Here is a 27814-nt window from a genome sequence, read left to right as displayed (position 1 = left end):
AGGACCTGTCGACACGAGCAAATTAAGATAAATGTTTCATCTAATTATAGCACAGCTAAGCAAAAATATTATTCTTTTTTTTTCTCTGCTTGTAGGAGTCTTATAATGTGGAGATTGAGCTTCCTGCGAGAGTTGGCTTCAGTAGAGGAGAAGTTACATATTTTCTCTTCTCCCGCGCTGAAGGACCTCACTACAGCCTTACAACCGATGAGCAGAGTGTTAAAAACCTTTACCAGTAAGTACGAACCCTCCCTTAAAGGGATAGTTCAACATTTTGGCAAATTGGCTCCAAATGGCTCTTAATATTTACTACTTCCTCTATAGGGTTGGTAATACAGGAATACCAGGGATATGGCTTTTCCACACTGGAAACCGTCACTCCTTTGACAACATTGTTCCTGCATCCTTCGGTGGGCTCCTTGCCACGCCGCCGCTCGGACAACTAGGCCCCCACCTGGTCAGTTTGTTTTTCTTCTCTCATTTATTCGTTTAATTGTGCACATGCAGAAATCTTCTGACTGAGCGATGGTTTGTGCATCTAGGACACGACCACCCCCGAGTACCCGGAGTACGACGACTATCCGGACAATAACTTTGATTCTGAAAACCAAGAGGCGGAGGACGATTATCCTCTGACAGGCGGGAACCCTGAGTTCCAGCCAGCGCCGGCCGGTGGAGAGTCGAGTCCCGGTGCTCCCTCCACTCCCTCAGAGGTTCCCGCTCCTCACGTGCCGTACGGCGGCGAAGATGTACCGCTGACCTCTGACCCCCGGTATGGCTCAGAGACAGCAGAGAGGCAGTACGCTCCCCCTAATAATCCTCCAGAGCCAGCAGCCGAGGGAGGAGCTCACGAAGAACCACAGGTAACGCTGAAGACTAAAAATGGATGTTGTTTTTCACTAAAAGTAGATATTTGATAAACGTTTGAGCCATTTTGTATTTTTGTATTTTATTAGCACATGAAAGATATATAAAACAGCATATTAAAAAGTGGAAGAAGGCAAGGCAAGGCATCCTTATTTACATAGCGCATTTCATACCAAGGCAACTCAATGTGCTTTACATAAAGACAAAACATTTGAAAAAAAGAGAAGCATAAAACAGAATAAAAACAAACATTAAAAACAGAGTTAAAAGCAAGAGCAAATAAAAGTAAAAGAAAAGAAAACAGTCAGATAAAGTTTAAATACAACAGAAAACATACAAAGTATACAGTAGATAAAGCAAATGTGCAGGAGAAACCAAAAAAAACCCTAAAAGAGAGAGAAAAGCAATATTGTGTGGTGATGTAAAGAAAATATGTGGATTATGCATTGCTCAACTGGGCCAATAGAAAGTGAATTATTTGTTTCTTAAATGAATTTATGCTTGTGCAGTTTCTAAGGTGAATTGGTAATGAATTCTTTAAGTGCGGACCTCTAAATCTAATGAGAACTGAGAGAAAGTAGACTTGAAAAAAGTGGGATGAAGATTATTTGCTGACCTAGTGTTGAAATTATGAATCTGGGAATTGAACTAAAATACAGTTTGGAAACAGATTGGAAGTAACTTGTGAATTTGCACTGGTCGTGTAGAAAAAGAGCATTTTAATCTGGCAGTGCTCTCATGGGTTCGTAATAATGGTTTGAAATTGTAGTCAATTCTGTAAATGCTGCGGTCACGGTGGAATGCTGTTTTGGAGACGGGGGTCGCGGTATCAACAAATACTGGCAAGAGCTGCAGCGAAACCCTACATACTGTATACAATTTGAAAGTATGCACAGATCAAAGCCCCCTCTCTGCTTTAAAGCATCTGGAGAGTGTTAAAAAAGAGTTGGCTGGGTGACAAAAGGAGAGACATATTCATTACACAATGCATATCCCCCTCCGTAGGTTCCTCTGGAGGTGGTGGAGCTGTATACCCCTCCCAGAAACGAACCGCCACATCTCTCCCCGGGAGGTCACGTCGTCAGCGTGGATGAAGATGATGTTGATTTTGACACAGGAGGTAAAACACAAACCACATCTCTGTGTATAGACTGTATGTGTGTGTGTGTGTGTGTATATTAGGGCTGCCACGATTAGTCGACTAGTCACGATTATTATTATTACTGTCTCATAAACTATTCAACGACTATTATTTACACTGAGCACAAAATGTACTTTTGTTATATTTGAATGAGACCAAAACTTTATTATTGTGAATAATTCCTTAGTTTCAGGTGTCTACCTCGTTTTATTTAAATGTAGTTACGTTTGATGCCAGAGAGAGACAAATGAAGGAAAGAAAAACCTAAAAAGTATTTATTTTGGTGTTGTTTAGGCCAGTGCCTTATTCTTATTTTACTCAGCTGTTTGCACTTTATGCTACAGTTAAAGAATTGTTTGTTGCTACAAGCTGCATATTTCATTAAAAGTTTAATGAACTCAGAGAAAATGTATTGCCATGTCAACCAGTGACAAGGAATTTGTCTTGGTTTGCTCTCCAATACTATCATCTTAATTGTCTTTATTTTTAGTCAGCATATACCTTAAACACTTAAAGCTGAAAGCTAATGATGGTTCTATAAGAGCAGCTGCATGCTGGTGCGATAAGCTGTATGTTTTACATTCAATTTACGTATGATCCGATTAGTCGACTATCAAAATAATCGTTTGTGGCAGCCCTAGTGTATATATATATATATATGTAGATGCAGATGGCTTGTAAACATATGAGAGGACGGTTACCGGGGGAAACAGCAGGGTAACACTACCTTACCCTCTGCTGCAGAACTGCTCAGCAGCTGCCAGCACAATACTGCCGTTGTACTGGGCAGCTCCCAGGTGTGTGAGCATGTGTGTGTCTCTGTGTGTGTGTGTGTGTGTGTGTGTGTGTGTGTGTGTGTGTGTGTGCAACCTTGCCGCAACTACTCCCACAGGCTTTTTGCCGTCAATAAGAATGTGTTCTCAGTCAACTCGCCCTGGTTACATAAGAGCCAAAACGACGAGTGTGTGAAAAAATGTTCATCTTTTAAATCATTTAGCGATGATGAAACCTTTTTTTTTTTCTCTCAGAAAGGCAAATCGGTCAACACACACAAATTTCAAAACAAAACCGGTCCCTTATGTAGTGGAGTAATGATGCCTGACAACACACAACACACACACAACACTTAATAAAACACAAACATGTGCCATTTGTCATGCTGTCGTGATTTTACTGTTTAAAAGACTTAGAACTTGAGACATTTGTTGCACTGGTGTGTTAGTTTCCCTCCTGTTGTAGAGAAACTTTCCTGACATCCTGTGTGCATTTGTAAGTGTGTGTGTGTGTGTGTGTGTGTGTGTGTGTGTGTGTTTGTGTGATGCCCCTGTAGGATGATAGTATGCTGCAATCCCAAATCAGCTACAGTATTTGCCAAAAAGACAAATAGAGCGAAGGAAGCACAGAAACACTCAACATGTGGTGTTAAGAAATCCAGTGGAGTGACAATTTAATAGTTTTAGTTTTTCATGCATTTTCACAGCTGCTTTATTTCACAGACATTTAAAGTGCTTTCAAGGCGGCGGGCGCAGTTTCAGAGCAGTGACAGAAATATGATTTTGCTTTTCGTCTGCTCAGCACCAGTGCCCACCAATTTTCTTGCTGACTGCCCAGTTCTTTTTTTGTTTACTAACCTCTGTCACAAATAGACAGAGTGCATCACTTCCTGTGTGTCAGAGCAGTTTTTTTTAAGGAACAAACCACCATCCCAAGTGTTTAGCACATGTACGAAGTCCTAGAAAGTAGACAGACTGTAGTAGACACACATTATTATTATTATACATGTCCATCTCTGTTAGTGGGCGGTGGGACTGCAACAGCTGGTTTCTCTCCAAACATGAGTGTCATTGAGTTTGTGTGTGTGCGTGTGTCTTTATGACTTCTTTTTTTACTCACCCTCTCTCTGTTCATTCATACATATATGGAAACAATGTTCAGTCTCCATTTAAACGTAGTTAGTACGATCAAAACACTGGAAGTACGTTCATTAGGTGTTTAAGCTGAGCTGTCGAACTTCATTCACAATAAAAAAAAAAGCCTCTTTCCATTTCTTATTCCTAAACAAACTGAACTTCTCCTTTGATGGGAGACATTAGGAAATGATTAACATATTCATTGTGTATGTGACGCATAATATTAAAACGTCCCTTTCTCTCTCCTGTCTCTCAGTGATTCACTACACTACAGAGAACAAGGAAACATGTGCCAGGTATGTGACACTGTTGGTATAAGACATCTGTATATTAAATATTTAGAGCGGTTGTTGGACGGTCTAATTGTATTAGTTTGATTAATAATTGGATTAGCGCTCCTGCATAATAATAACGCACAAAGAATTTACAGTGTACCACAGTGTTAATGTTTAATCTCCTTAGAGCACACAGTTTTAAATGAGTGTGTCAATGGGATGTGAAAACTATGCATTTTAAAATGAAAGAACTGTGTCCGGTCACGGTGCAGAGATGTTTTCATAAGGAAGAAGAATGCGTGGAATGAAAAAGACAATATTTCTGGTCTGCTTCTATTCTTAAAAAATGCTATTGTGAATAATAAACTGGTGGAGCACTGTTTAAAGAAGGAAAACCACTAAAATGTACAGTAACAAAATGAGCACACGCCGCACGTCCAAAAAAATATGGCAGCCATGACAGCAGGGTGGTAAATATTAATTTTCATTCTCCACCACCACGAACCTGACAGCAGCCTTGATGGAGCTATGGAAACACAATGTCATCCGCAGCCGTGAATGTGAGTTTGTTTTTCTCCTCCAGATTCCAGCAGCAGTGCTCCCAGAATGCATTCTGCTCCGACTACGCCACCGGCTTCTGCTGTCACTGTCAGTCCGGCTTCTATGGAAACGGACGCCACTGTCTACCTGATGGTGAGACAACGTTACTAATCTTATTTATTTCTGTTTGTACTGTAAAGTAGGGATGTCACAATTACTTGTTTTCACAATTAATCGCGGTATTAAAGATTCCTAAATACCGTCACTTTCCAAAAAAACATTAAGTCTGAACTGTCCTTCTGGGTTAAATTGACCCAATCTGTTCCCTTCCTCCATCCTTCCTTCTTTCCTTCCTTCCCTTTGTCCTTCCTTCCTTCCTTCCTTCCTTCCTTCCTTCCTTCCTTCCTTCCTTCCTTCCTTCCTTCCTTCCTTCATTCTTTCCCTTCTTCCTTCCTTCTTTCCCTTCGTCCTTCCTTCCTTCCTTCTTTCCTTCCTTCCTTCCTTCCTTCCTTCCTTCCTTCCTTCCTTCCTTCCTTCCTTCCTTCCTTCCTTCCTTCCCTTCGTCCTTCCTTCCTTCCTTCCTTGACCCAGGAGGACAACAGGAGGGTTGAATATTTCAAACACTTCCCCTGGGGGATTAATAATTGGTCATATAATAGATACTTAATATATTTTGTGTAAATAACTAGTAATGTAATTATATTTTGACTATATTTGATTTTACACATTAATAGTGTAATTACTGTAATGCAAAAATAATTGTGATAATCGTAATACTGTGATAAGAAAATCCATAATCGTGACATCCCTACTGTAAAGTCGGCGTGTTTGAGTGTTGGTTTAACACCCGTGCTGCTGCTCCTCCAGGCGCTCCGCAGCGCGTCAGCGGGAAGGTGAGCGGCACCGTGACCGTGGGTTCGACCCCCGTCCACTTTGACAGCATCGATCTTCACGCGTACATCGTGGTGGGAGACGGCAGAGCGTACACCGCCATCAGCGAGGTAGGAGCCGGTTTTATCTAGACGTCGCACACACACTATACTATATACAAGTACTGTCTTTTTACTATGTACAAGTGCTAAATGCACAGGTTTTTTGTTTTGCAAGAGGAGAAGATGAGAGACGACAGGGTGAAGGAAGAAAGGATGAGGGAGGGAGAGAGGGATGAACTGGGAAGACAAAAGAAGAAGGAAGGAAAAGGGGATGAAATGGATGTGTGGAGGGAGGGAGGAGGGTGAAAGAAAGGGAAGGAGAGAAGTGCTATTAGCCTACAGTGAACGATAAACATTTATTTCTCCAGCTTCATGTGCTGAGCGTTGTGTTTTCTATTTTTCTATGTAGTGTTTAGTGACTGCTCAGTGGTGTTTTTAATTTTGATTTGACAACAAAGTTCAGTTTTGCGCACAGATTGAACTGTTTTGAGGTGAAAGTTTGGTTTTGCAAGAAGAGTCTGAGGTTTTGTGAATGTAGCTTGAAAATTGGGGTTTGTGTCCACAGTTTAGAGAAAATGAGAGCAGCTTTCAATAAATGTGTCTTAGCAATCGAGAAAAACTGTAATACGTGAACTGTCGTCGTTTTGTCTTTCTTTTAAAAAAAAAACCTGTGTAACTGTGTCCTGATTGGTTCAGGTACCGGAGCCGGTGGGCTGGGCTCTGATGCCGGTCGCTCCGATCGGAGAGCTGTTCGGATGGCTGTTTGCTCTGGAGCTGCCCAACAGCAAGGGAGGATTTAAAATCACGGGTGAGTGTGTTGCCTTGCTTGTACATCTGGACTCAGGAGCACATCTGTAGAGAGATGGGATGGGACGGGGAACTCCTCCACAGCAAGGACATCTTGTCTGTGTGTGTGTGTGTGTGTGTGTGTGTGTGTGTGTGTGTGTGTGTGTGTGTGTGTTCAGACTCCCAGCCAGCTGTATCGTCTCCAGGGATGTGATGTGATCAGTCTTCCACCTCCCCTCTTTAATAGCAAACAGCTGTGTGTGTGTTTGTGTGTTTGTGTGTTTGTGTGCGTGCGTGCTCTTGCAGACACTCCACTTTTTACGATATGCAACAGCTGATCTATGAATACACTTTCGATTGATTGATTGATTGATTGATTGATTGATTGATTGATTGATTGATTGATTGATTGATTGATTGATTGATTGATTTTTTTTTTTTTAAATGGGAACAGGCATATACAATGTATAAACCGACAATACACTGACCAAAAAACAGACAAACGACAGAGCAAACCTAACAACACAACAAAACAGGACAGAAAAGCAAAAAACATGCACAAGAACAAACAACTACAACAAAAAAAGGATGTGAAACTACTATAATTCAATTAACAGTAACTACTTAGTATACATTCAGTCAGAAGTAAGTTTTTCCCATTTTTTGTTATGCATTTCTACCTTATCTTGATTTATTCCGATATTTTTTTCCAAAAGAAATTGGCGTCGCACTTTATTTCTAAAGTTCGAAAGTGTTTTTGTTTGGGTCTTAAATATAATTTTTTTTCCCCAAAAGGATGATCGTGTTTACAATCTGTGGGCATTTTACCTCCAGTACTCCCAACAAAATATTTTGTGGTGTAAATTCAAAGTGAATATTTTTGGGTCTTAGCCACTTTTGAATGTCTAACCAAAATCTGACTACATGTGTATAGTAAATGAATAAATGTAATAATGTAATAAATGTATCCTCCACTTCTTCATTGCAAAATGTACATAATGGAGAGTGGTTCATGTTAAAAATGTTTAATTGTTTATTTGTGGCGGTAATTCAAATTGATTGATTGATTGGTTCGACTGTTTTCCCCAGGTGCCGAGTTCACCCGGCACGCAGAGATCGTCTTTTACCCGGGTAACCAGCGTCTGTCGATCACTCAGACGGGCCGCGGCCTTGACGACCACAACCACCTCACCGTGGATACCGTCGTCAATGGCAACGTGCCCTTCCTCCCGCCTGGAGCCGAGGTCACCATGGATCCCTTTAAGGAGACCTACCAGTACTACCCCTCCGGTAAGTGGTGTTATCGTGTAGGGATGTCCCGATTACTTGTTTTCACAATTAATCGTGGTATTAAATGCCACAATTAATTAATCGTAAAGATTCTTAAATAAATACCATCACTTTCCAAAGAAAAAGGTTATGTTGGAAACACAGAGGCAGATCTGCACAAAAGTTAAGGTAAATGTAAGAAATACTGGTCCATTTACCTAACGTAACATACAATTGGTAGGAAAAAAAGAAAATCCAAGGCACTCAATGAATATAAAAAGCCTTTATTTATACAATGGCTATATCGAAACGCGTGGGCTGTAACCCACTCAAATGTTTTTATCCAATATAGCCATTGTATAAATAAAGGCTTTTTATATTAATTGAAGAAGAGTGTCTTGGATTTTCTTTTTTTGACCAATGTTCCCACCAAAAAGCACCTTCGTCATACAGTATGTTTTGAACCTTCTGAGCACTCTGTTCCAAACAAACAATTGACCCCTGGAGGGTTAATAACTGGTTATATATGAATAGTTCAACATTCATATGTTGTGAAATTAATTAATGCATAAATAATCGTGATAATCGTAATACCGTGATCGACAATCGACCAAGCGCCTTTTCGCTAAAAAACATCGTCCCTCTCTCTCCACAGTGGCCACCTCCACCTCCGTGAGGGAGTACTCGGTCGTTTCGGCGGACCGCGGCTCCGAGTCCTTCTCCTTCCAGCTGAAGCAGAACATCACCTACCGGGACTGTCGGCACGACAACAGCGCCGTCGCCCCGGAGACGCTGCAGATAACCGTGGAGAGGGCGTTCGTGATGTACGTCAAGGAGGAGCGCATCCTGAGATACGCCATCACCAACAAGATCAGCCCGGTGGGAGGTGAGTCACGCCACAGTCTTAAAGGGATAGTTCAACATTTGGCAAATTGGCCCATTGCCATAATCCCTATAGTTTTAGCAGTAGGTTCGTTACCTTTAATTGTCGGTGCAAGCTGTTTTTAGAACGGCGGAGCAGAGCCGTGAGCTGCTCAGAGCTACACTACGGAGGCTCATGGGATTTCTTGCTTTCCCTCATCAAACTCATCAAATACACAATCCAACAACTCCACAACGCTCTGGTGGACAAGTTGTGACCTGCACATTCACCACGCTATGAGATACAGTAATAACACAATGTTACCAGACAGAGTTGTTTTAGAGGGAAATTCATGCAAAACCACTGATGCACATTCCCGTCAGGGACAGTTTTTCATCAAGCAGTTTCTGCATTTACCTCTAAAACAACTCTGTCTGGTAACGTTGTGTTATTATCTCATAGCGTGGTGAATGTGCAGGTCACAACTTGTCCACCAGAGCGTTGTGGAGTTGTTGGATTGTGTATTTGATGAGTTTGATGAGGGAAACCAAGAAATCCCATGAGCCTCCGTAGCGTAGCTCTGAGCAGCTCACGGCTCTGCTCTGCCGTTCTAAAAATAGCTTGCACCGACAATTAAAGGTAACAAACCTACTGCTATGACTATAGGGATTATGGCAATGGGCCAATTTTGCCAAAATGTTGAACTATCCCTTTAACGATGAAAAGTATCTTAATCCATATTACACAAATGATTAAACTGATATTAGTTTAATCACGAGCCTGGGAGTGATGCTCATCAGCTGGATGACACTGACCAGCTGTTGTCTCGTCTTTGACCTCGGCTCGTTTTGTGAGTAAATTCGTTCCAGACCGTCAGTGTCAGTGTTGAGTGGCTGAACGCAGCCGAGGTTTTCTCCTCCACATCTCAGACTAGTAACCAGACCTCCTGGTAATTGTTGCAGCGCTGCCACAGAAACCTCAGCCAAGCCAAAGCACAGAGCACACACACACACACACTGCAAGCTGAGGGCATAATTATATATTGAAAAACCATGGAAAACAACATTAACATGTAACTGTATTAGCTGTGCTGTTCACGCGGACACTTAACACCGTTTAAGGATCATTACACCACAATTTACGTCACCGCTTTGGTTTGTTCATACAGATGATTTACATTTATAATATGAACAGATGTTGACACAGTCCTGTAGAGTGAGCTGGTCAGGCGGTTTATTCTGAAAGGAGGCCAACAATATGAGGAAAAATGAATACAATACACACACAAAACCCTCTCCGACCCATTGTTGGGTTTGGTGTCTGAAGGTACGTCGTGGTGCCAGAGAACCAAAACCAAAAGCCACAAAATGGTGCAATTCAACCCCACAAGTGGTTTTGGTTTCCTCAAATCTCACCAGTCATCATGTTTGTGGTTGATCTTGTGCGACGACACGATGATTTGAAAATATGCAGGATGGATTTTGACACATTTTTTTGTAGTTTCAGAGTGAGTGGATGTTTGAAAGGGTTTTTGTGAAAGAAAAGTCCAACCAGACAAAAAGAACCATGTGATGCAAGAGGAGGGAGGGGTGGGGGGGGGGGTTGACTAATGAAGTGAGAGATGAAAGATCTTAAATGCATTGTGGATGGACTGGCCAGGTGCACTCGCGCAGCTGACAGCCGACAGCCGACCCTTTTCTATTGGTTGTTGGGTATCTAAATGAAAACCTTCAGCTACAGATTGAAGCATTTCTTGAGTCCTAATCATCATTATACTAATTGATTATAACTGGGTTTTAGTTTCTCTCACTTCCCTCTCTCCTCTTGTCTCTTGCTTCTTTTGCATCGCCCTCCTTCATATCCTCAGCAAAGACTTTTCAAATATGGAAATGTCTGTGGAAATGGAAATACAGCACGCGTATGTCATGTTCTTTCTCTGTCAACACACACCGGTCATGCTTTCGGTATCCACTCCGTCTGATGAAAAGCAGACAGAGACGGAGAGAGAGAGAGACAGGAGACCCCAGAAGATGGAGAGGACAGGAAAGCGTATAGGACAGACAGAGTGAGGGAGTGAGGGAGTGGGGTTTTTTTTGTTTTTTTCCCCAGGTTTTGAATCGGGATCAAGTTTCTGTCATTTAAACGTCAACACGTTGATTAAAAAGGTTATGATGACACATCTCACACATGCACACACACTGGTACACCCCAGTGCACAGCTGGAAGAGCTTTTGGGGATCAGGGGTTTTGTAAACATGGGTTAAGTGGTGTGTGCATGAGAGATAGAGTGTGTGTGTGTGTGTGTGTGTGTGTGTGTGTGTGTGTGTGTGTGTGTGTGTGTGTGTGTGTGTGTGTGTGTATGTGTATGTGTATGTGTGTGTGTTCAGGGGTCTTTCACTTTCTGGGAAATAATATCCCAGCCAATGACAGATTTTCTAGAGGGGAGGGGGGCATGCAGGGTAGAATAGCTGCCCATTGATGTCATGAGAAACCAGAAGAAGTTAAGACATTGACCTGATAGAGAGGGGGAGGTAGAGAGAGATAAAAAGACAGAGAGAGAGAGAGAGCATGTATGCATTGTGCTCTTATCTGCTGCCGTCACCTTGTGTCCACATGGATGCGATTAAAGTTTCATCTTCAGACTTTACAAACTCCCAGAGAACAGAAAGTCGTTTCGTTCCACTGTTAAAGAGTTTGCTTGTGCATTATTAGAGCACATAATCCAATATTGAAGCAGATGTTGTAACCGCCTTTCTCTGCACTGCACTGTGTGACCACCACACGTTATGTAAGAATGAATATCTGGACAACCTTAAGCCTCACGAGCAGCTGTCACGCCTCTGTATCAGTGAGACGCTGCTCAGACTGATTGTTAAACCGGTTTTCACAACATTCACGTTACAGTTATCTACTAAGAATGTGCACAATCATGTATCTGATTGGCCAATGCGGTGGTTTGCTGGATGACAGTGTGTTGCGGCACAAGTTGAGCCCAGTTCACATCAATTTTTTTTAGCTGGAAGACCCTGTGTTGTTTAGCCACGCTGACCTGTGTCGCCCTCACTGTGTCGACGGACTGGCTCCATTCAAATAAATGAGAGGGCTCAAGTCAGCCTAAACAAAAAACAAACACAAAAAGACACTAGTAACCTTCCAGGCATAAAATCCTGTCTCAAAGGCTTTTAAAAAGGAAAACTGTTTCTGTTTAGCTTCGCAGAGGTTTCTCATTGGATCCTACAACTCCCATAGTGCAACTCAGAAGCATCTTTCTTCATGTCTTCGCTGTTTATTAAAGGCTCTCATCTTTTTTTTCTTTCGCATCTTTTTATTGTTTTTTTTCCTTTCAAACATAATACATCTGTTCATTTGTATACAATATTAACAGTGGAAGCACAATATGAACTCAAACCCCTTCCACCCTGTCAAGCCCCTTATTTCCCATATACTGAGACCATACATATATTGTCACAATCTTGTATATATGAATGCACAAAGGAAAAAAAAAATATATATATATATATACACACATAATTATATGCACATAAACACATATACATTTGATTAGATCAGAACACAAGCACACTGGAGCCGATTAACACAACTTTGCTGGAAGTAATAGGTAATGTTTACACTGAAATGGAGAAGAGGGAGTAACTGAAAGCAGGGATAGACTAGGAGTAAAGAATTATTCCTGTAATCATTTGTCGAGGTGAGTGAGATTTATATGACACGTGAGAGCAGATTGCAAGAACGATACCCTATTGTGTATTAAGACTTTCAAAGTGTTCGAGGAAAGGTCCCCACACATTCAAAAACTTTTTGTATGAGTTATGGATTGAGTAACGGATTTTCTCCAGGCTCAGGCAGGACATAATGTATGCTCTCATCTTTTAAAGGTCCCATAATATGTAAACGCAGCTTTCCAAGTCTTGTTTCATTATAAAACAGGTCTAAGTTCTTCTGTTACTCAGACTGGGCCCTCTGTCTGTCTTCAGGCCGAACGCCCTCGACCATGCTGCAGCTTTCAGCACCTCAAACACTCTCTTCAATTTCAGCTCATTTCGGGCTCCTCAGTAAAAGTCAGTGTTGATAGATAATTTAACCTTGCACCATGGCTGCTGGACACACGGACGGAGCACCTTGGCCGTGTTGTTGCAGACAGTCGTATCTAATCTACGCCCTCGTACTGTACAACCAGTGTGTTTGCATGTGTGTGTGAGTGTGTGGAGGAGTTTTGCAAAAAGAAAAAAAGAGTAACAGGTGGGAAACTACAAGTCTTTGCTTTGATGGTGTGTAGTGCATGTGCAGGGTGTATATACAGTATATGTGTGTGTGTGCGTGTGTGTTCTCCACCCCTCTCTCTCCCTCGCTCGCTCTCTAATTACGCCTCAGTCCTCTCTCCCATCCATGTGTATCTCACCCTCTCATCGCTCCGTCTTCCCGGCCGCATTCAGGACTTTGAAGAGTCTCTCTCTCTCTCTCTCTCTCTCTTGCTCTCTGATAATGAACCAAAATTGGTCTGTGGCCTCGGGAGATGGAAGCAAGCTGTGTGTGTGTGTGTGTGTGTGTGTGTGCGTGTACTTGATTCTGTCTAGGTGTAAGTGTGTGTTGAACAGTCAAACATAATTAAGCACAGATACTATACATGTTGTGAATCTGGTGGTTTGCATTAGACTGGAGTTTTATTGAAACCATGAGAAACCAAATCCTGTGTTAAACTGAATGATCAGATAAATTGCCTTTTAGAACAATACTGGAAAACAACACTAACAGTATTTCATTGGTGCGCTGGATCAGATTCAGTTGGTACAGACAGTACTAACACTGTCACTGTGTTTGACTCTGCATTACCGGATTTAAATCATATTTGAAAGTCTTTTATAGTCTCTTATGAAGATCTCCTTTTGTTTTTCTTCCTCATTCTACAGAAATTAGTCTGCGGGTTGTTGTTGCGGTCTGAGGGAAAGACTGAATACGCATCTGCTCCTTCGTCCCGTGTGTGTGTGTGTGTCTGTGCGTCTCTGTGTCTTCTTGTGTGTATGTGTGTCTAACCCCGTCCATATGGTGAATATTGAGAACATGAAGGGAGGCACTTCCGAAGAGGAAACCGTCCTATGGGACTTTGTCTGGAGTGATTTTTTACATGTGTGTTTGGTTAGGCCGTCCTGTAATCATCGCTCTAATCATTGGACTTTTACTGCTGAATAATCCTCATCTCAATTCATCTCAATTCAGGACATTTGGAGTGTGCACACTGCGCAGTGGTGCAATAGGTTTTCATTGTCACGTGTCTCTGGTTGTGCAAGCCTTAACTTTGTTTGTGCAGCCAAATCCTCCTCACATCTGTGTATTCATTTTATTATTTTTTAAATTTTGGATGCAGCATCTTTTTAGAATTTTGTATTGAAGCTTTTACGAAAGCAAAGCATCAATGTGCACGGCTCAAGCTATTTCCTCTGTCTCTCCTCCCATCTGTAGTGGAGCCCACAGGGCCGGAGCTGGTCAACCCGTGCTACGCTGGGAACCACGACTGCGACACCACAGCCCAGTGCATCCCGCTGGAGGGCCAGGACTTCCAGTGCCAGTGTGCAACTGGTTACAGAGGGGACGGACGCAACTGTTACGGTACGGGTCGTCGTCTGTCGCTTTATATGGGCATGAGCACACACAGCGTATTACTGTCTGGGTATACAGTACAGCGCCAGGTCTTAAAGGGATAGTTCACCCAAAATTGAAAAATTTCACTCATTATCTACTCACCCTCATGTGGACTAAGGGCTGGGAGAAGTTTCAGAGTCCTCCGTGCCTTCTCTGAGTTACAGGGGGTCTCGGCGTAGCAGTGCATGTCCATATAACGGTTGCAAATTGATACCAACTGTCTTCGTAACAAAAAGACACACCAAAAAACATCCAAATACCTCCATGCTGCTTGTATGTAATGTCCGTCTTGTATTGAAGCTCTGAAATGCGAAATTGTCCCGAAAAAAATTAAATAAGTCTATTTTTCAAGCTTGTTTTGTAGCCGAAGCTTCTCGAAGCTCCTCTTCCCAGTTCGTCCAAATTTGACGAACCGGGAAGAGAAGCTTCCGCTACAAACAAGCTTGAAAAATAGACTTATTTAATTTTTTTCGGGACAATTATATATGGTCATGCACTGCTATGCCGAGACCCCCTGTAACTCAGAGAAGCCACGGAGGACTCTGAAACTTCTCCTAGCCCTTAGTCGACATGAGAGTGAGTAGATAATGAGTGAAATTTCAATTTTGGGTGAACTATCCCTTTAACGGTGTATGTACAGAACGCTGCAGAGTGTTTTATGGTGCTTTACTCCACTTGGCTCAGTCTAATTACTCCCTCACACACTTCGACAAGACACACAAACACATGCAGACGGAGTTAAAGCCGGTTCAAGGGAGTGTGTCTGTGTTTCGTCAACATGGCTCCATTACATGTAAAAGGGTCAAGTACAGGCTGGATGGAAGGCATCATCTGTACTCCCACCTTTACCTCCTTTTCTTCTCTTCTTTTCTCTGCATCCCATCCTCCTCCTCCAGGTTAATGCGCTAGTTAACAGGCACTTGTAGGGTTTTCAGCTGGAGCATGGCCTGTCATTAGCCCAGCAGCAGGTCTTTCTCTCCTGCTGACAGCACTAGGAAAGCCCCAGGCCCAGCCTTCGTTCCCATGGCTGGGCCTCAGTGTCTCTCTCTCTTGCTCACACATAGCCCTGCATAGTGTTGCACAAGGTGTTTAAGAATGCAGAGGAGAATCCAGGTGTGGGGTGTACATGTTACAGTAACACAAACAAGCAGGCGCACAATATATATACCACTAATGACCCTTAATAACAGCTTTTATCCTCATGCCCCACATGCAACAGTAATGAGTTGTCAGATAAAGGATTCCTCCTCGGTCACAAGCTAAAGGGCTTTTGTCTCTTTTTCTCCCTCACCGCAGACATCGATGAGTGTGCAGAGGCTCTGTCGTCATGCGGCGCTCACTCTCAGTGTGTGAACCTGCCTGGAAGCCACCGCTGCCAGTGTCAGAGCGGCTACGAGTTTGGCCACGACGGGCGCACATGTGTCGGTAAGTTGTGTGTGTCAGGGGATCGCCAGAGAAATTACATTGTCTGAGGATGTGGAAGGATGTTTCTTACCCGTATGAATCACCCGTCTAGTCTACAAACTGCAGCTGCATGCGAGGTGACACAATGGTGCTCGGCTCTACTTTTAGAGACTTTCATGGTCAAACATCCCAAAATATTGCTGACAATACACAAAGTCACAAGTAGCAGTCATACACTGGCCTGATGTCACTTCTTTTATGATTCATAGTGAGGCAACTGTGTGTGTATCTGCTGAAATAGACAAAGGACTGTTAATTACCATCTGAAATTAAAGAAGTAGTCCACCCAAAATTCAAATTTCACTCATTATCTACTCTACCCTCATGTCGACTAAGGGCTGGGAGAAGTTTCAGAGTCCTCCGTGGCTTCTCTGAGTTATGAACGTGTTGTGAGTTGAGAACGGAGCTCACTTTTCTTCGTCCAAAAAGACACACCAAAAAACATCCAAATACCTCCATAGTGCTCGTCTGTAATGTCCCTCTTGTATTGAAGCCCCGACATGAGAAATTGTTCCGAAAAAAATTAAATAAGTCTATGTTTTAAGCTTGTTTGTAGCGGAAGCTCCCAGTGACTCAGTTCACTGCTCTTCCTGTGTTGACCGGCGGAACAATTTCTCATGTTGGGGCTTCAATACAAGAGGGACATTACAGACGAGCACTATGGAGGTATTTGGATGTTTTTTGGTGTGTCTTTTTGGACGAAGAAAAGTGAGCACCATTCACAACCATTATATGGACAAATACTGCTGCGCGGACCCCCCCGTAACTCTGAGAAGGCACGGAGGAAGGAAACTTCTCCCAGCCCTTAGTCGACTTGAGGGTGAGTAGATAATGAGTGAAATTTGAATTTTGGGTGAACTATTCCTTAAATGACGCGACAAAGCCCTTTGAAGTGGCTTGTCTCTGAGCTGTGAAGTTATTTGCGTGAAACATCGACAAAGATACACACTAAAAACCACTCAACAATAAAGGCTTGGCTGCTGGATCTACTTGCACGTACTTGCATGTAAGTTAAAACCAACGTTGTGTAAACACAGAGTTTGTTCCAGCGATTTTCTCCCATCATGTTCTCATCCTGACCTGTTGTCAGTTACACTTGTTGGTCCCCGAAGATGCAGTTTGGATGCACATGTAGCTCTGCATGTTCCAAAAGGAGCTGAACAATATTGGAAGAGACCCACATATTTGTCTGAGCACAGCAAAGGAATAACATTTCCTCCAGAGCGGTGCACGGCACAGCTGTGAAAGCGAGGAAAACTCAGCGAGAGAGAGGGGAGGATGGGTGACGAATGTGAGAGCAAGAGAGGGTGAGATTAGACGGGACAAGGGGGGAGGGAGTGTAAGACAAATGGAGCAATGACACAGTGTGTGTGTTGCCCTGGAATGTGTGGAGGAGCGAGGTGTGTGTGTGTCCTCCTTTCACCCATCAGTGTGAACTTCTGATGAACTTCCTTTAAACCCTCCGTACCTCCCTCCGTGACGGATGCAGTATGTAATACTTTACATAAGGCCTTGAAATCATCCAAATATTGATAAGATACAACAGAGCTGCATAATTTCCAGCCAGCAGTCACCATCAGTATCAGTATATACATATACTTCATAATAACATCTAACATTTTACTCTGTCTCCGTCTCTCTTTCTTAGATATGGACGAGTGCAGCTCCTCTCCATGCCACATCAACGCCAGATGTGTAAATACACTGGGATCTTTTGAATGTCAGTGCCAGTACGGCTTTTATGGCGACGGTTTCTTCTGTTCCCAGCAGGAAGGTCGGTAAAATTGCCACTGTAGCGATGATGCATGCTGACAAAAGTTGCAGATTTGATTGTTTTCAATATCAAATCAATATCAATCATTAAATATGATTGTGCCACTTCTGAACAAAAACGATGATGACATGTAGTGAATTATTGTGTGTACAGCACAGACAGTTCGTCCAAAGAGCCAGTGTGAGCAGCACAGAGACAGTCTGCAGAGCGGTGCGGAGGCGAGCGGCCGGCCCAGTATCGGAGCCTTCATCCCTCAGTGCGACTCAGACGGACGATACCGGCCGCTGCAGTGCCACGGCTCCACTGGACACTGTTGGTGTGTGGACACTAGTGGACAGGAGAGACCAGGAACCAGGACTCCACCTGGGACCGCACCCACAGACTGCGACAGACCGGGTAAGAAATGCTTCTTCACCAAAACGATGACCAAATGATGTCCCACACATGTATGCACTTGCACTTTCCACTGCAATCCTGCGTTTTTATTACCATGGGCTATTTATTGTCACTGTAGTGTCACTCTATCTATCTATCTATCTATCTATCTATCTATCTATCTATCTATCTATCTATCTATCTATCTATCTATCTATCTATCTATCTATCTATCTATCTATCTAGAACTGGTCTGACTGTCACAGTATATGAGTAATAATGTCATTTTATTCTGATCTTTTCCTGCTTTTTCTGAACCAGAGCGTCCCAAAACTCACTGTGAGCACCGCAGAGACAGCATCCAGACCACCAGTCCAGAGGGATATCCTTTATTCGGAGCCTTTGTCCCTCAGTGTGATGAAAATGGACAGTACGCACCTCAGCAGGTCAGTGACCACTCAGGATTTTACTCAACCCGAAGCTCAAGTGAAATAAAACAATGTTAAATTCCTGCCATTATTAATCTCAGTGTCACAGCTCCACCGGACATTGTTGGTGTGTGGACAGTAACGGAGAGGAGAGACGTGGGACAAGAACATCGGCTGGTGAAGCACCCAGAGACTGCAGTCAACCAGGTAAAGATGCGTTTCACTGCTTTAACATTAGTTTTTTTTAGCCTCAACAGAGAATAACATACAAGCCTGATCACATATAATCATCATCGTCATCACTTGTTATTCTTCGTCCTCAGATGAACCGGAGCGTCCTAAAACTCACTGTGAGCACCACAGAGACAGCGTCCAGACCACCAGTCCAGAGGGACATCCTATAATAGGAGTCTTTGTCCCTCAGTGTGATGAAAACGGACAGTACACACCTCAGCAGGTCAGTGCTTGTATTTTGGATTTTTTCATTACTGTAAACTTGATATTTAAACTGAAAATGTATTTATTTATTTATTTTGATTGCTGCTCTCTCTCCAGTGCCACGGCTCCATTGGACATTGTTGGTGTGTGGACAGTAGGACAGGACAGGAGAGACCAGGGACCAGGACTCCACCTGGAGCAGCACCTGTAGACTGTGACAGACCAGGTAATAAGTGGTTCTTGAATTAAATAAACTGGTGTCAAAGTGACAGTGTTGTTATATTCTGTTGGTCTTTGTCTCCTCAGATGAACCAGAGCGTCCTAAAACTCACTGTGAGCACCGCAGAGACAACGTCCAGACCACCAGTCCAGAGGGATATCCTCTACTGGGAGCCTTTGTCCCTCAGTGTGATGAAAACGGACAGTACACACCTCAGCAGGTCAGTGACCACTCAGGATTTTACTCAACCTGCGGCTTTAATGAAACATGCACACAAACAGGGTATCCGCAGAGTCTTGAAAAGTATTACAGTAAAAGGCGATAAATCAATTTTGGGAAAATTGAGACCCTTAAAAAGTATTAAAAAGTCTTTTCACAAATTTATAAAGTTACATTTTGAAGGTATTTTTTTCTGAATTAGCTGTCCAAGAGTTTGAGTCCTAAAAAACATTGTGAAAGTGTGTGAATATATATAATATATGCCGCCCAAGTCAAGCGAGTACTCGGATATTGGCTACAGCCCTACTGGAAACTAAACCAAACGAGCTGAGGCACATGTCATGACTGTCGTGATTGTTGTTTTTGTTTTTTGAGAGTGGAGCAGTGTTTTTTTTTTTTTATAAACGTTGCCTTTGATTTATTATGCCAGCCTATTTTGAATTCTGTTGTATCATAGTGGTCTATAGTCTTTATCACAAACTAAAACTGTTAAGTTAAAAGTGTCACTGATGTAAATGGTTGCAGCTTGAAGTGACGGTGAGGTACTAAAAAATATTGAGAAGGTCTTGAAAAAATCTTAAAAATTAAATTAAAATTAACTTCAAGATTCCTGTATACACCCTGACAAATATATTCATGTTGTTGTGAATCTCAGTGTCACGGCTCCACCGGACATTGTTGGTGTGTGGACAATAGGACAGGACAGGAGAGACGTGGGACAAGAACAGCGGCTGGTGAAGCACCCAGAGACTGCAGTCAACCAGGTGAGCGAAACGAAACATATTGTCCGGTGTTTCCTTTACAGCTCAGTTTGCTCACATTGTTTCTGCACAGACAGATAACTCATAATAAGACGTAATCTGTGTGTAGCTGGAACAAGGACACCACCTGCTACACAGCCCACTCACTCTGACAAACCAGGTGTGAATGCCTGGAAAAGCTTGGCAGATATTTATTTGACTGACACGCTCTGCTTTGTACTTCTGAGACAGGTCTAAGCTTTAAATCATGAAATATATCTTCATCCATTTTAAAAGACTGACTAAACATACCTCACATATCCGGGTGAAAGTTGTTATTATTATAGAAATTCTGTGTGTTTTCATTGTCATTTGTTCAAGGTCAATATCTTACAGTACTTTCCCACCTTTTAGATTTAGATTTGACATTTTCACCACAGGAGTTAAAGCTGGGGGTTTATTGTATATGTTTTGTTGGAAGAGATGAACAAATAGTGACTTTTTGTAATTCTGTCTTTTCCTCCTCGGTTAAACCAGAGCGTCCTATAACTCAGTGTCAGCACCACAGAGACAGTGTGCAGACCACCAGTCCAGAGGGACATCCTATAATAGGAGTCTATGTCCCCCAGTGTGATGACGATGGACAGTACAGACAACTGCAGGTCAGCCCCCAGTGACTGAAACTGATGTTTTTGAATTACATCTAAAATAAATTTTCTAACTCTCTGAAATGAATCAAATGTTCATTTTTTTTTCAGTGCCATGATTCCAGTGGATATTGTTGGTGCGTGGACCCTCAAGGACAGGAAGTAGCCGGGACCAGGTCGTTACCTGGTTCTCCGCCCACCGACTGTAACAATCCAGGTGAGCAAAGAGAAGAAAAAAACACACACAAACAAACAAACAGACTCACTTCTCCCTCCGCTCAGCTCCACGTGAGCACTTACAGCTTATTAGTTTAAAAGCAGCGCAGGCAGCAGGTGTATTATGTCATGGCTTTCCAAGGCTTTAGGGCTCAACATTGACCCGTGAACATGAACCCCTTAATTCCTCATCTCGATGACAAGTCAAACAGACAGCACGTTTACACGAGTGTGTGTCTAACCTTGTAAGTGGTGCACGGCTGAGGTCATTGGGTCATCGCCTTGGAATGCCTGGAAAAAACAGGTGATATCACCGTGTGTGTGTGTGTGTGTGGTGGGAAACAGAGCATGGAGCAAGAATAACATGAAGCTAAAAAAACACATGAGAAAAAAATGTGTATACATTTCCAGTCAAAGGTTTGGATCCACTTTCCCATGTCACTGCATTTCACATCCTACAGGCTAGATACTGGATGTTATAACGTCGTACAGTATATGCACATGTTAGATTTTTAAGATAATTATAATATTGGGTAACACTTTATTTGATGCCTATCTCTATAATGCATTATAACCATATATATAATGAGTTATAATGCAGTTATAGCACTGTATAACTATAATTATAACATTCATAAATGATCATAATGCTTTATAACAATAAGCATAACACATCATACAGTGATAGACTAATAGAGTTATAATTCTCTATAATTGTGTTGTGCTTATTGTTATAATGTCTTGTGATAATTTATGAGTGTTTAATGATAGTTATACACGTATATAAGTAAATAACACATTACAACTTATAATGCATTATCGATGTGGGCATTGTCAGCGAGTTGCTAACAATTATAATGTATTATAATACCTGACTTTATAAGTCAAGATAAAAAGCTTTATAGTGTGTTATGATTATTGTTATAAAGCATTATGATCCTTTATGAGTGTTTATAACTATAGTTATACAGTGTTATAACTGCATTATAACTCATTATAAGTATGGTTATAATGTGTTATAGAGATAGGCGTCAAATAAAGTGTTACCTAATATTAAATTATAATTGCAAAATAATAGTGGTATGTTTGTGAAAATCTACACACAATGACTGCATGTGTTGTTCAGTCATATTTGCTGTTGTAGGCTACAATCCTGTTCTGGATGTGACTGTACTTTTCCTGCTCCCTGCTCTTTGTCTGCTCTGTCAAACAGATTTACTGAGACTGTCTCGTGGTTTTGACCCGTTCGTGTGATCTGTTAAGTGTTTGCAGAGTAAATAATCTTTGTCTTGTCCTCCGCAGGAGAACCAGAGCGCGCTAAAACTCACTGTGAGCATCACAGAGACAGTGTGCAGACCACCGGTCCAGAGGGACAGCCTATAATAGGAGTCTATGTCCCCCAGTGTGATGAAAATGGACAGTATATACAACTGCAGGTCGGGATTGAGAGACAGATACATTAAAATTGTTTTATTCAAGGACTTGAAGTAACTTTGAGTGACATATTCCAATGACGTGTTCCAGTGCCACGGCTCCAGTGGACATTGTTGGTGTGTGGACAGTAGAGGACAGGAGAGACCAGGGACCAGGACTTCACCTGGAACAGCACCCAGAGACTGTGACAGACCAGGTATTAAATGGTTCTGCAGCAAAATAAACTGGTGTCAAAGTGACAGTGCTGTTATATTCTGTTGGTTTTGTCTCCTCAGATGAACCAGAGCGTCCTAAAACTCACTGTGAGCACCGCAGAGACAACGTCCAGACCACCAGTCCAGAGGGATATCCTCTACTGGGAGCCTTTGTCCCTCAGTGTGATGAAAACGGACAGTACGCACCTCAGCAGGTCAGTGACCACTCAGGACTTTACTCAACCTGCAGCTTTAATGAAACATGCACACAAATATATTCATGTTGTTGTGAATCTCAGTGTCACAGCTCCACCGGACATTGTTGGTGTGTGGACAGTAACGGAGAGGAGAGACGTGGGACAAGAACAACGGCTGGTGAAGCACCCAGAGACTGCAGTCAACCAGGTAAAGATCCTACATTTCCCAAAATGCACTTTAAACTCTCTGTTTCTTGCCTTGTCACCCAAAGGTAAAGTCTCATGACATCACCAGGATTATTTTTTATCAGACTTGTCAAAGCTCCTCCAGAGCTACAGAGGACATTACGTCACTGTTTGGACAAGCTGTGGCTCACTGAACTTGTTGTTGAGCCCCTTCAGCTGTGATCCAGTGTGTTACATCTGGACATTAAACCACAACAAATATTCACATATGCAACTGACATCATCGCAGTGTGACACATCACCGGGAAGGAAGAGGAAGAGGGGGAGGAAAACTTTATGTCTTTGTCTGAACCAAGGCATATTGATGACATATTTGTAGTTAATTGTTTGTTATTCTTCGTCCTCAGATGAACCGGAGCGTCCTAAAACTCACTGTGAGCAGCACAGAGACAGCGTCCGCACCACCAGTGCAGAGGGACATCCTATAATAGGAGTCTATGTCCCTCAGTGTGATGAAATTGGACAGTATATACCTCAGCAGGTATCATTCTGACTATAGTGTGAAGGAGCATGGCTGTGCATCTGTATTTTAATATCGATATGGGCAGATTTTAATTATTATGTCTCTTGCAGTGCCACGGCTCGACTGGAACTTGTTGGTGTGTGGACAGTAGGGGGCAGGAGAGATCAGGAACCAGGACGTCACCTGGAGCAGCGCGTAAAGACTGTAGCAAACCAGGTGAGACACTTTGGGCATCAAGTCTGAGGAAAAAGGTGAAGTTTTGTCCAATCAAGCTGCCAAACCTGCCAAAAGTAAAGATTGACCAGAGCTCCGACATATGTTTTGCTTTCTAGTAACTTGAAGGGATAGTTCACCCAAAATTCAAATTTCACTCATTATCTACTCACCTTCATGTCGACTAAGGGCTGGGAGAAGTTTCAGAGTCCTCCGTGCCTTCTCTGAGTTACAGCGGGGCTCCGTGCAGCACTGCATGTCCATATGACGGTAGCGAACGGGGCTCACTTTTCTTCGTCCAAAAAGACACACCAAAAAACATCCAAATACCTCCATGCTGCTCGTCTGTAATGTTCCTCTTGTATTGAAGCCCCAACATGAGAAATTGTTCCGAAAAAAATTAAGTAAGTCTATGTTTTAAGCTTGTTTGTAGCGGAAGCTCCCAGTGTCTCAGTTCACTGCTTTGCCTGTGTCTCGAGTTCACGGCTCCGCAAATCGCGCGAGATTCCGGCAGAGCAACACTGGGAGCTTCCGCCACAAAAATTTGAATTTTGGTTGAACAATCCCTTTAAATAACGTGTTAATTCTCCTTTAGATGAACCGGAGCGTCCTAAAACTCACTGTGAGCACCACAGAGACAGCGTCCGCACCACCGGTCCAGAGGGATATCCTCTAGTTGGACTCTATGTCCCTCAGTGTGATGCAGAAGGACAGTACCTCGCCCAACAGGTAAAACTCACTGACACATATTGATTAGTCTCGAGTATTGTGTGTGGGGTTAAAAGTATTAATAGCACTGTTTTCTTACTTATTGTTATCTGCTATATATATATAGTGCCATGGTTCCCCTGGACATTGCTGGTGCGTGGACAGTCGGGGACAGGAGAGACCAGGAACCAGGACGCCACCTGGAGCAGCACCCGTAGACTGTGACAGACCGGGTGAGATTTCTGATCACCAATCAAATAAAACATCTATTGTGGGCTGTTATTGAGATGTTTCAGTCAACCCTTCAGCTGCTAGCGCTGTGAGGAACATGACTTTAGTCTGTGCCTCTCTCTCTCTCTCTCTCTCTCTGATCCTCGCACTTACACTCCAACGTACACACAGAGGCCGGTCTATAAATTCACTGCTGGCCATAAATTCCATTTACGACCGTCCAAACATCTGAAGTGGTCATTTTGTGGTGAGATGAAGCGGAGGCTGTTGCTCGGAAACCAAACGAAAAACAGGACAAAGAGGCTGACTGACCCGTCTTTTTATAGTGACAACACGGTGTTAGTGTAACAGCCGCCGTGCAGATGCTGCACAGACGCGCAGAGACAAGCTCGTAGATGAGTCGTAGCTACGTTTACCTCCTCTCAGATATTACCCTAATATGCTTCTCAGTCTAGAAGCTCAGTCCAGTCTCACATTAGAAACCCAGAGAGAGAGAGAGACGCCAGTGTAAACACCAGCAGAAGCCTGAAGTGGTTTTGGGTTTAGTTTTAATGCTCTGCTATAAAGTGAGTTATTAAAGGGATTTTACAAGATAAACAGTCTTGACAAAAGCAATATGTGTGTGTTTGTGTGTGCTGTTTTACAACACACCATTAATCAAACACTTCAGCTATCACTGACATGAACTCTGAGGCTATAACAATGACGAACTGCAACAGATAGAATCTGAACTGTTGTTTTATAAGCAGTCAGTCTAAAGAACATTAAGCAATATATCACGACAGGCCATGGTATATGCTCATTATACCACGGCTAAGGGGCGTTGTTCGGCCCAACTTTTATAAAACGGTTACCAATAATGACAATATGAAAGAGGAATACGCATTTTATTCAACTAGAAATACATATTATCCAATAAAATAGCCCCACTGTGAAAAAAATAGTCCCACCTCTCCGGACGTTAGCTCCAAGTTCGCTCTGCAGCTCGTCTTTTCCTCCGCTTTTTTTTCAGGAGAAAGTCACTGCTCAATCCCCTCTACCATTGTTAACCCTCTGGAGGTGAAAGTTCACCTTAAACATGTGAATTCAACTACTTTTGTCCATTTTTTTTAACATTGTAGAAACACCGACTGTCTTTTGCTACCGACTGCAACAGTCCATTGTCATGGATACATGACAACAACTTCCATTCATACCAGTCATACGTGCCTGACGCGGAGTGATAGCCTACACTGTGATAAGGCTTTAGAATAGTAGCCGTGGTATACTGTATGCTCATTATAGGTTACCACAGTTAACAACCAATCAGATTGCCGGATTTCACCTTTCCGTTTTGTTTATAATGTGTGATACTTTATTTTTCCCCTCAGTCCCTGTTGCTCCAACCCAGCGTCCTGAGAGCGTGTGTGAGCGATGGCGGGCCAGTCTGGTTGAGCACTACGGCGGAAAACCAGAGGCAAACCAATACGTACCTCAGTGTGAGCCAGACGGACAGTTCAGGTACACAACAAACAAACACAAACACAGTGTGGTGTTTGAAGAAATCAGGCTACTAATCTCAACTCTTCTCCCTCACCCCCTCTTCAGTCCAGTCCAGTGTTATGGCGAGACGACTTACTGCTGGTGTGTGGACCAGGACGGACGGGAGGTCACTGGAACCCGATCACATGATGTCGTCAAACCCGCATGTACGTATCTGTTCCACATGTAACACACACTACAAAAGCTCAAAATCTTACCAAGAATATTTGTCTTATGTTGAACTATCCCTTTAAAGCATATTTTCACTTGAAATAAGTAGAAAAATCTGACAGTGGAGCAAGTTTTTCTTTCTTATTACAAGCACAAAAAAACTGCTTTCACTGGCAGATTTTTCTACTTATTTCAAGTGAAAATTTGTTTGAAACAAGTGAAAATGATCTAAAATCAAGTTAATTTTTAGGTGATGAGTCTTATTTTAAGTGGAAAGCGTTTAGTTTTGACTAGAAATGAGACATTTTGACAAGAAATAAGACAAATATTCTTGGAAAGATTTTGAGTTCACATGTTTGATTTGTTTAAATTATGGCTGATGAAGCGCTTCACAGTTTTGAATCCGACCAATCCTTTCTATTCCAGGCCTTCCCTCGGTGGCCCCGCCCACTGTGCATCCGTTGCCCCGTCCCGATGTGACCCCGGTGCCAAACACTGACGTCACGCTGCTGTACGCTCAGGGACAGAAAATAGGAGCACTGCCTCTGAACGGGACCAGACTGGACCCGAGCCGATCCAAAACACTACTGACTCTACATGTAAGAGAGAGGAAACATGAGGTCACTGCTGGTGTGGCTATAAATATGTTACTTAATACATGTAATTATGTGTGTGTTTACACTTGTGTGTGTGTTTGTGTGTGTCCAGGGCTCCATAGTTGTTGGTTTGGCCCATGACTGCAAAGAGAACCAGGTCTATTGGACAGATTTGTCTGCAAGAACAATCAACAGAGCTTCGATGGCTCCTGGAGCTGAGCCCGAGATCCTCATCAACACAAGTGAGATCGCACTCTTGCACTCTCTTAAAGGGATAGTTCAACATTTTGGCAAATTGGCCCATTGCCATAATCCCTATAGTCATAGCAGTAGGTTCGTTACCTTTATTTGTCGGTGCAAGATATTTTTAGAACAGCAGAGCGGAGCGGCGAGCTGCTCAGAGCTATGCTACGGAGGCTCATGGGATTTCTTGGTTTCCCTCATCAAACTCATCAAATACACAATCCAACAACTCCACAACGCTCTGGTGGACAAGTTGTGACCTGCACATTCACCACGCTATGAGATAATAACACAACGTTACCAGACAGAGTTGTTTTAGAGGTAAATGCAGAAACTGCTTGCTGGAAAACTGCCCCTGAAGGCAACGCGCATCAGTGGTTTTGCATGAATTTACCTCTAAACAACTCTGTCTGGTAACGTTCTGTTATTATCTCATAGGTGGTTCAGAGCGTTTTGGAGTTGTTGGATTGTGTATTTGATGAGTTTTATGAGGAAAACCAAGAAATCCCATGAGCCTCCGTAGCTCTGAGCAGCTCTCAGCTCTGCTCCACCGTTCTAAAAATAGCTTACACCGACAATTAAAGGTAACGAACCTACTGCTATGACTATAGGGATTATGGCAATGAGCCAATTTGCCAAAATGTTGAACTATCCCTTTAACTCTTGAATAATAAATGTTGCGTAGTGTTTTTAACAAATTCAACTCTTTCTCTTCTGTTTCTCTTCTGTTCCTGTAGACCTGGTCAGTCCAGAGGGTTTGGCCGTGGACGCCAAACGCAGGTTGATGTTCTGGGTCGACTCAAACCCCGACATGATTGAAAGCGCCAACCTGGACG

The 27814-nt window shown here is 42.7% G+C and overlaps 1 protein-coding gene across 2 annotated transcripts in view; it reads left to right on the top strand.

Annotated features, from left to right (window-relative positions):
- nid2a (nidogen 2a (osteonidogen)) overlaps positions 1 to 27814 on the top strand; it is a 46388-nt gene that overhangs the window by 11261 nt on the left and 7313 nt on the right. Inside the window, exons 5-39 of one of the 2 annotated variants that reach the window (XM_085795931.1) lie at positions 96 to 235; positions 325 to 457; positions 543 to 863; positions 1873 to 1987; positions 4175 to 4214; positions 4777 to 4886; positions 5601 to 5734; positions 6362 to 6473; positions 7541 to 7741; positions 8376 to 8606; positions 14061 to 14207; positions 15537 to 15665; positions 17353 to 17478; positions 17632 to 17874; positions 18175 to 18299; positions 18383 to 18488; positions 18605 to 18738; positions 18837 to 18945; positions 19026 to 19159; positions 19814 to 19922; positions 20436 to 20560; positions 20657 to 20762; positions 22064 to 22197; positions 22286 to 22391; positions 22471 to 22604; positions 22689 to 22794; positions 23180 to 23313; positions 23406 to 23511; positions 24104 to 24237; positions 24344 to 24449; positions 25818 to 25947; positions 26035 to 26135; positions 26566 to 26738; positions 26848 to 26977; positions 27716 to 27814. The exon at positions 27716 to 27814 is cut by the window's right edge and continues 73 nt beyond it. In XM_085795931.1, the coding sequence (XP_085652057.1) occupies positions 96 to 235; positions 325 to 457; positions 543 to 863; positions 1873 to 1987; positions 4175 to 4214; positions 4777 to 4886; positions 5601 to 5734; positions 6362 to 6473; positions 7541 to 7741; positions 8376 to 8606; positions 14061 to 14207; positions 15537 to 15665; positions 17353 to 17478; positions 17632 to 17874; positions 18175 to 18299; positions 18383 to 18488; positions 18605 to 18738; positions 18837 to 18945; positions 19026 to 19159; positions 19814 to 19922; positions 20436 to 20560; positions 20657 to 20762; positions 22064 to 22197; positions 22286 to 22391; positions 22471 to 22604; positions 22689 to 22794; positions 23180 to 23313; positions 23406 to 23511; positions 24104 to 24237; positions 24344 to 24449; positions 25818 to 25947; positions 26035 to 26135; positions 26566 to 26738; positions 26848 to 26977; positions 27716 to 27814 (4723 nt within the window). The remainder of the gene's footprint in view (positions 1 to 95; positions 236 to 324; positions 458 to 542; positions 864 to 1872; positions 1988 to 4174; positions 4215 to 4776; positions 4887 to 5600; positions 5735 to 6361; positions 6474 to 7540; positions 7742 to 8375; positions 8607 to 14060; positions 14208 to 15536; positions 15666 to 17352; positions 17479 to 17631; positions 17875 to 18174; positions 18300 to 18382; positions 18489 to 18604; positions 18739 to 18836; positions 18946 to 19025; positions 19160 to 19813; positions 19923 to 20435; positions 20561 to 20656; positions 20763 to 22063; positions 22198 to 22285; positions 22392 to 22470; positions 22605 to 22688; positions 22795 to 23179; positions 23314 to 23405; positions 23512 to 24103; positions 24238 to 24343; positions 24450 to 25817; positions 25948 to 26034; positions 26136 to 26565; positions 26739 to 26847; positions 26978 to 27715) is intronic. The other variant, XM_085795939.1, reaches the window with a different exon arrangement.

This window comes from Trachurus japonicus, chromosome 2 (assembly GCF_045865225.1).
Source record: "Trachurus japonicus isolate A0001 chromosome 2, Traja_1.0".
NCBI classification, from domain to species: Eukaryota; Metazoa; Chordata; class Actinopteri; order Carangiformes; family Carangidae; genus Trachurus; species Trachurus japonicus.
This window is presented reverse-complemented; position numbering and strand designations above follow the sequence as displayed.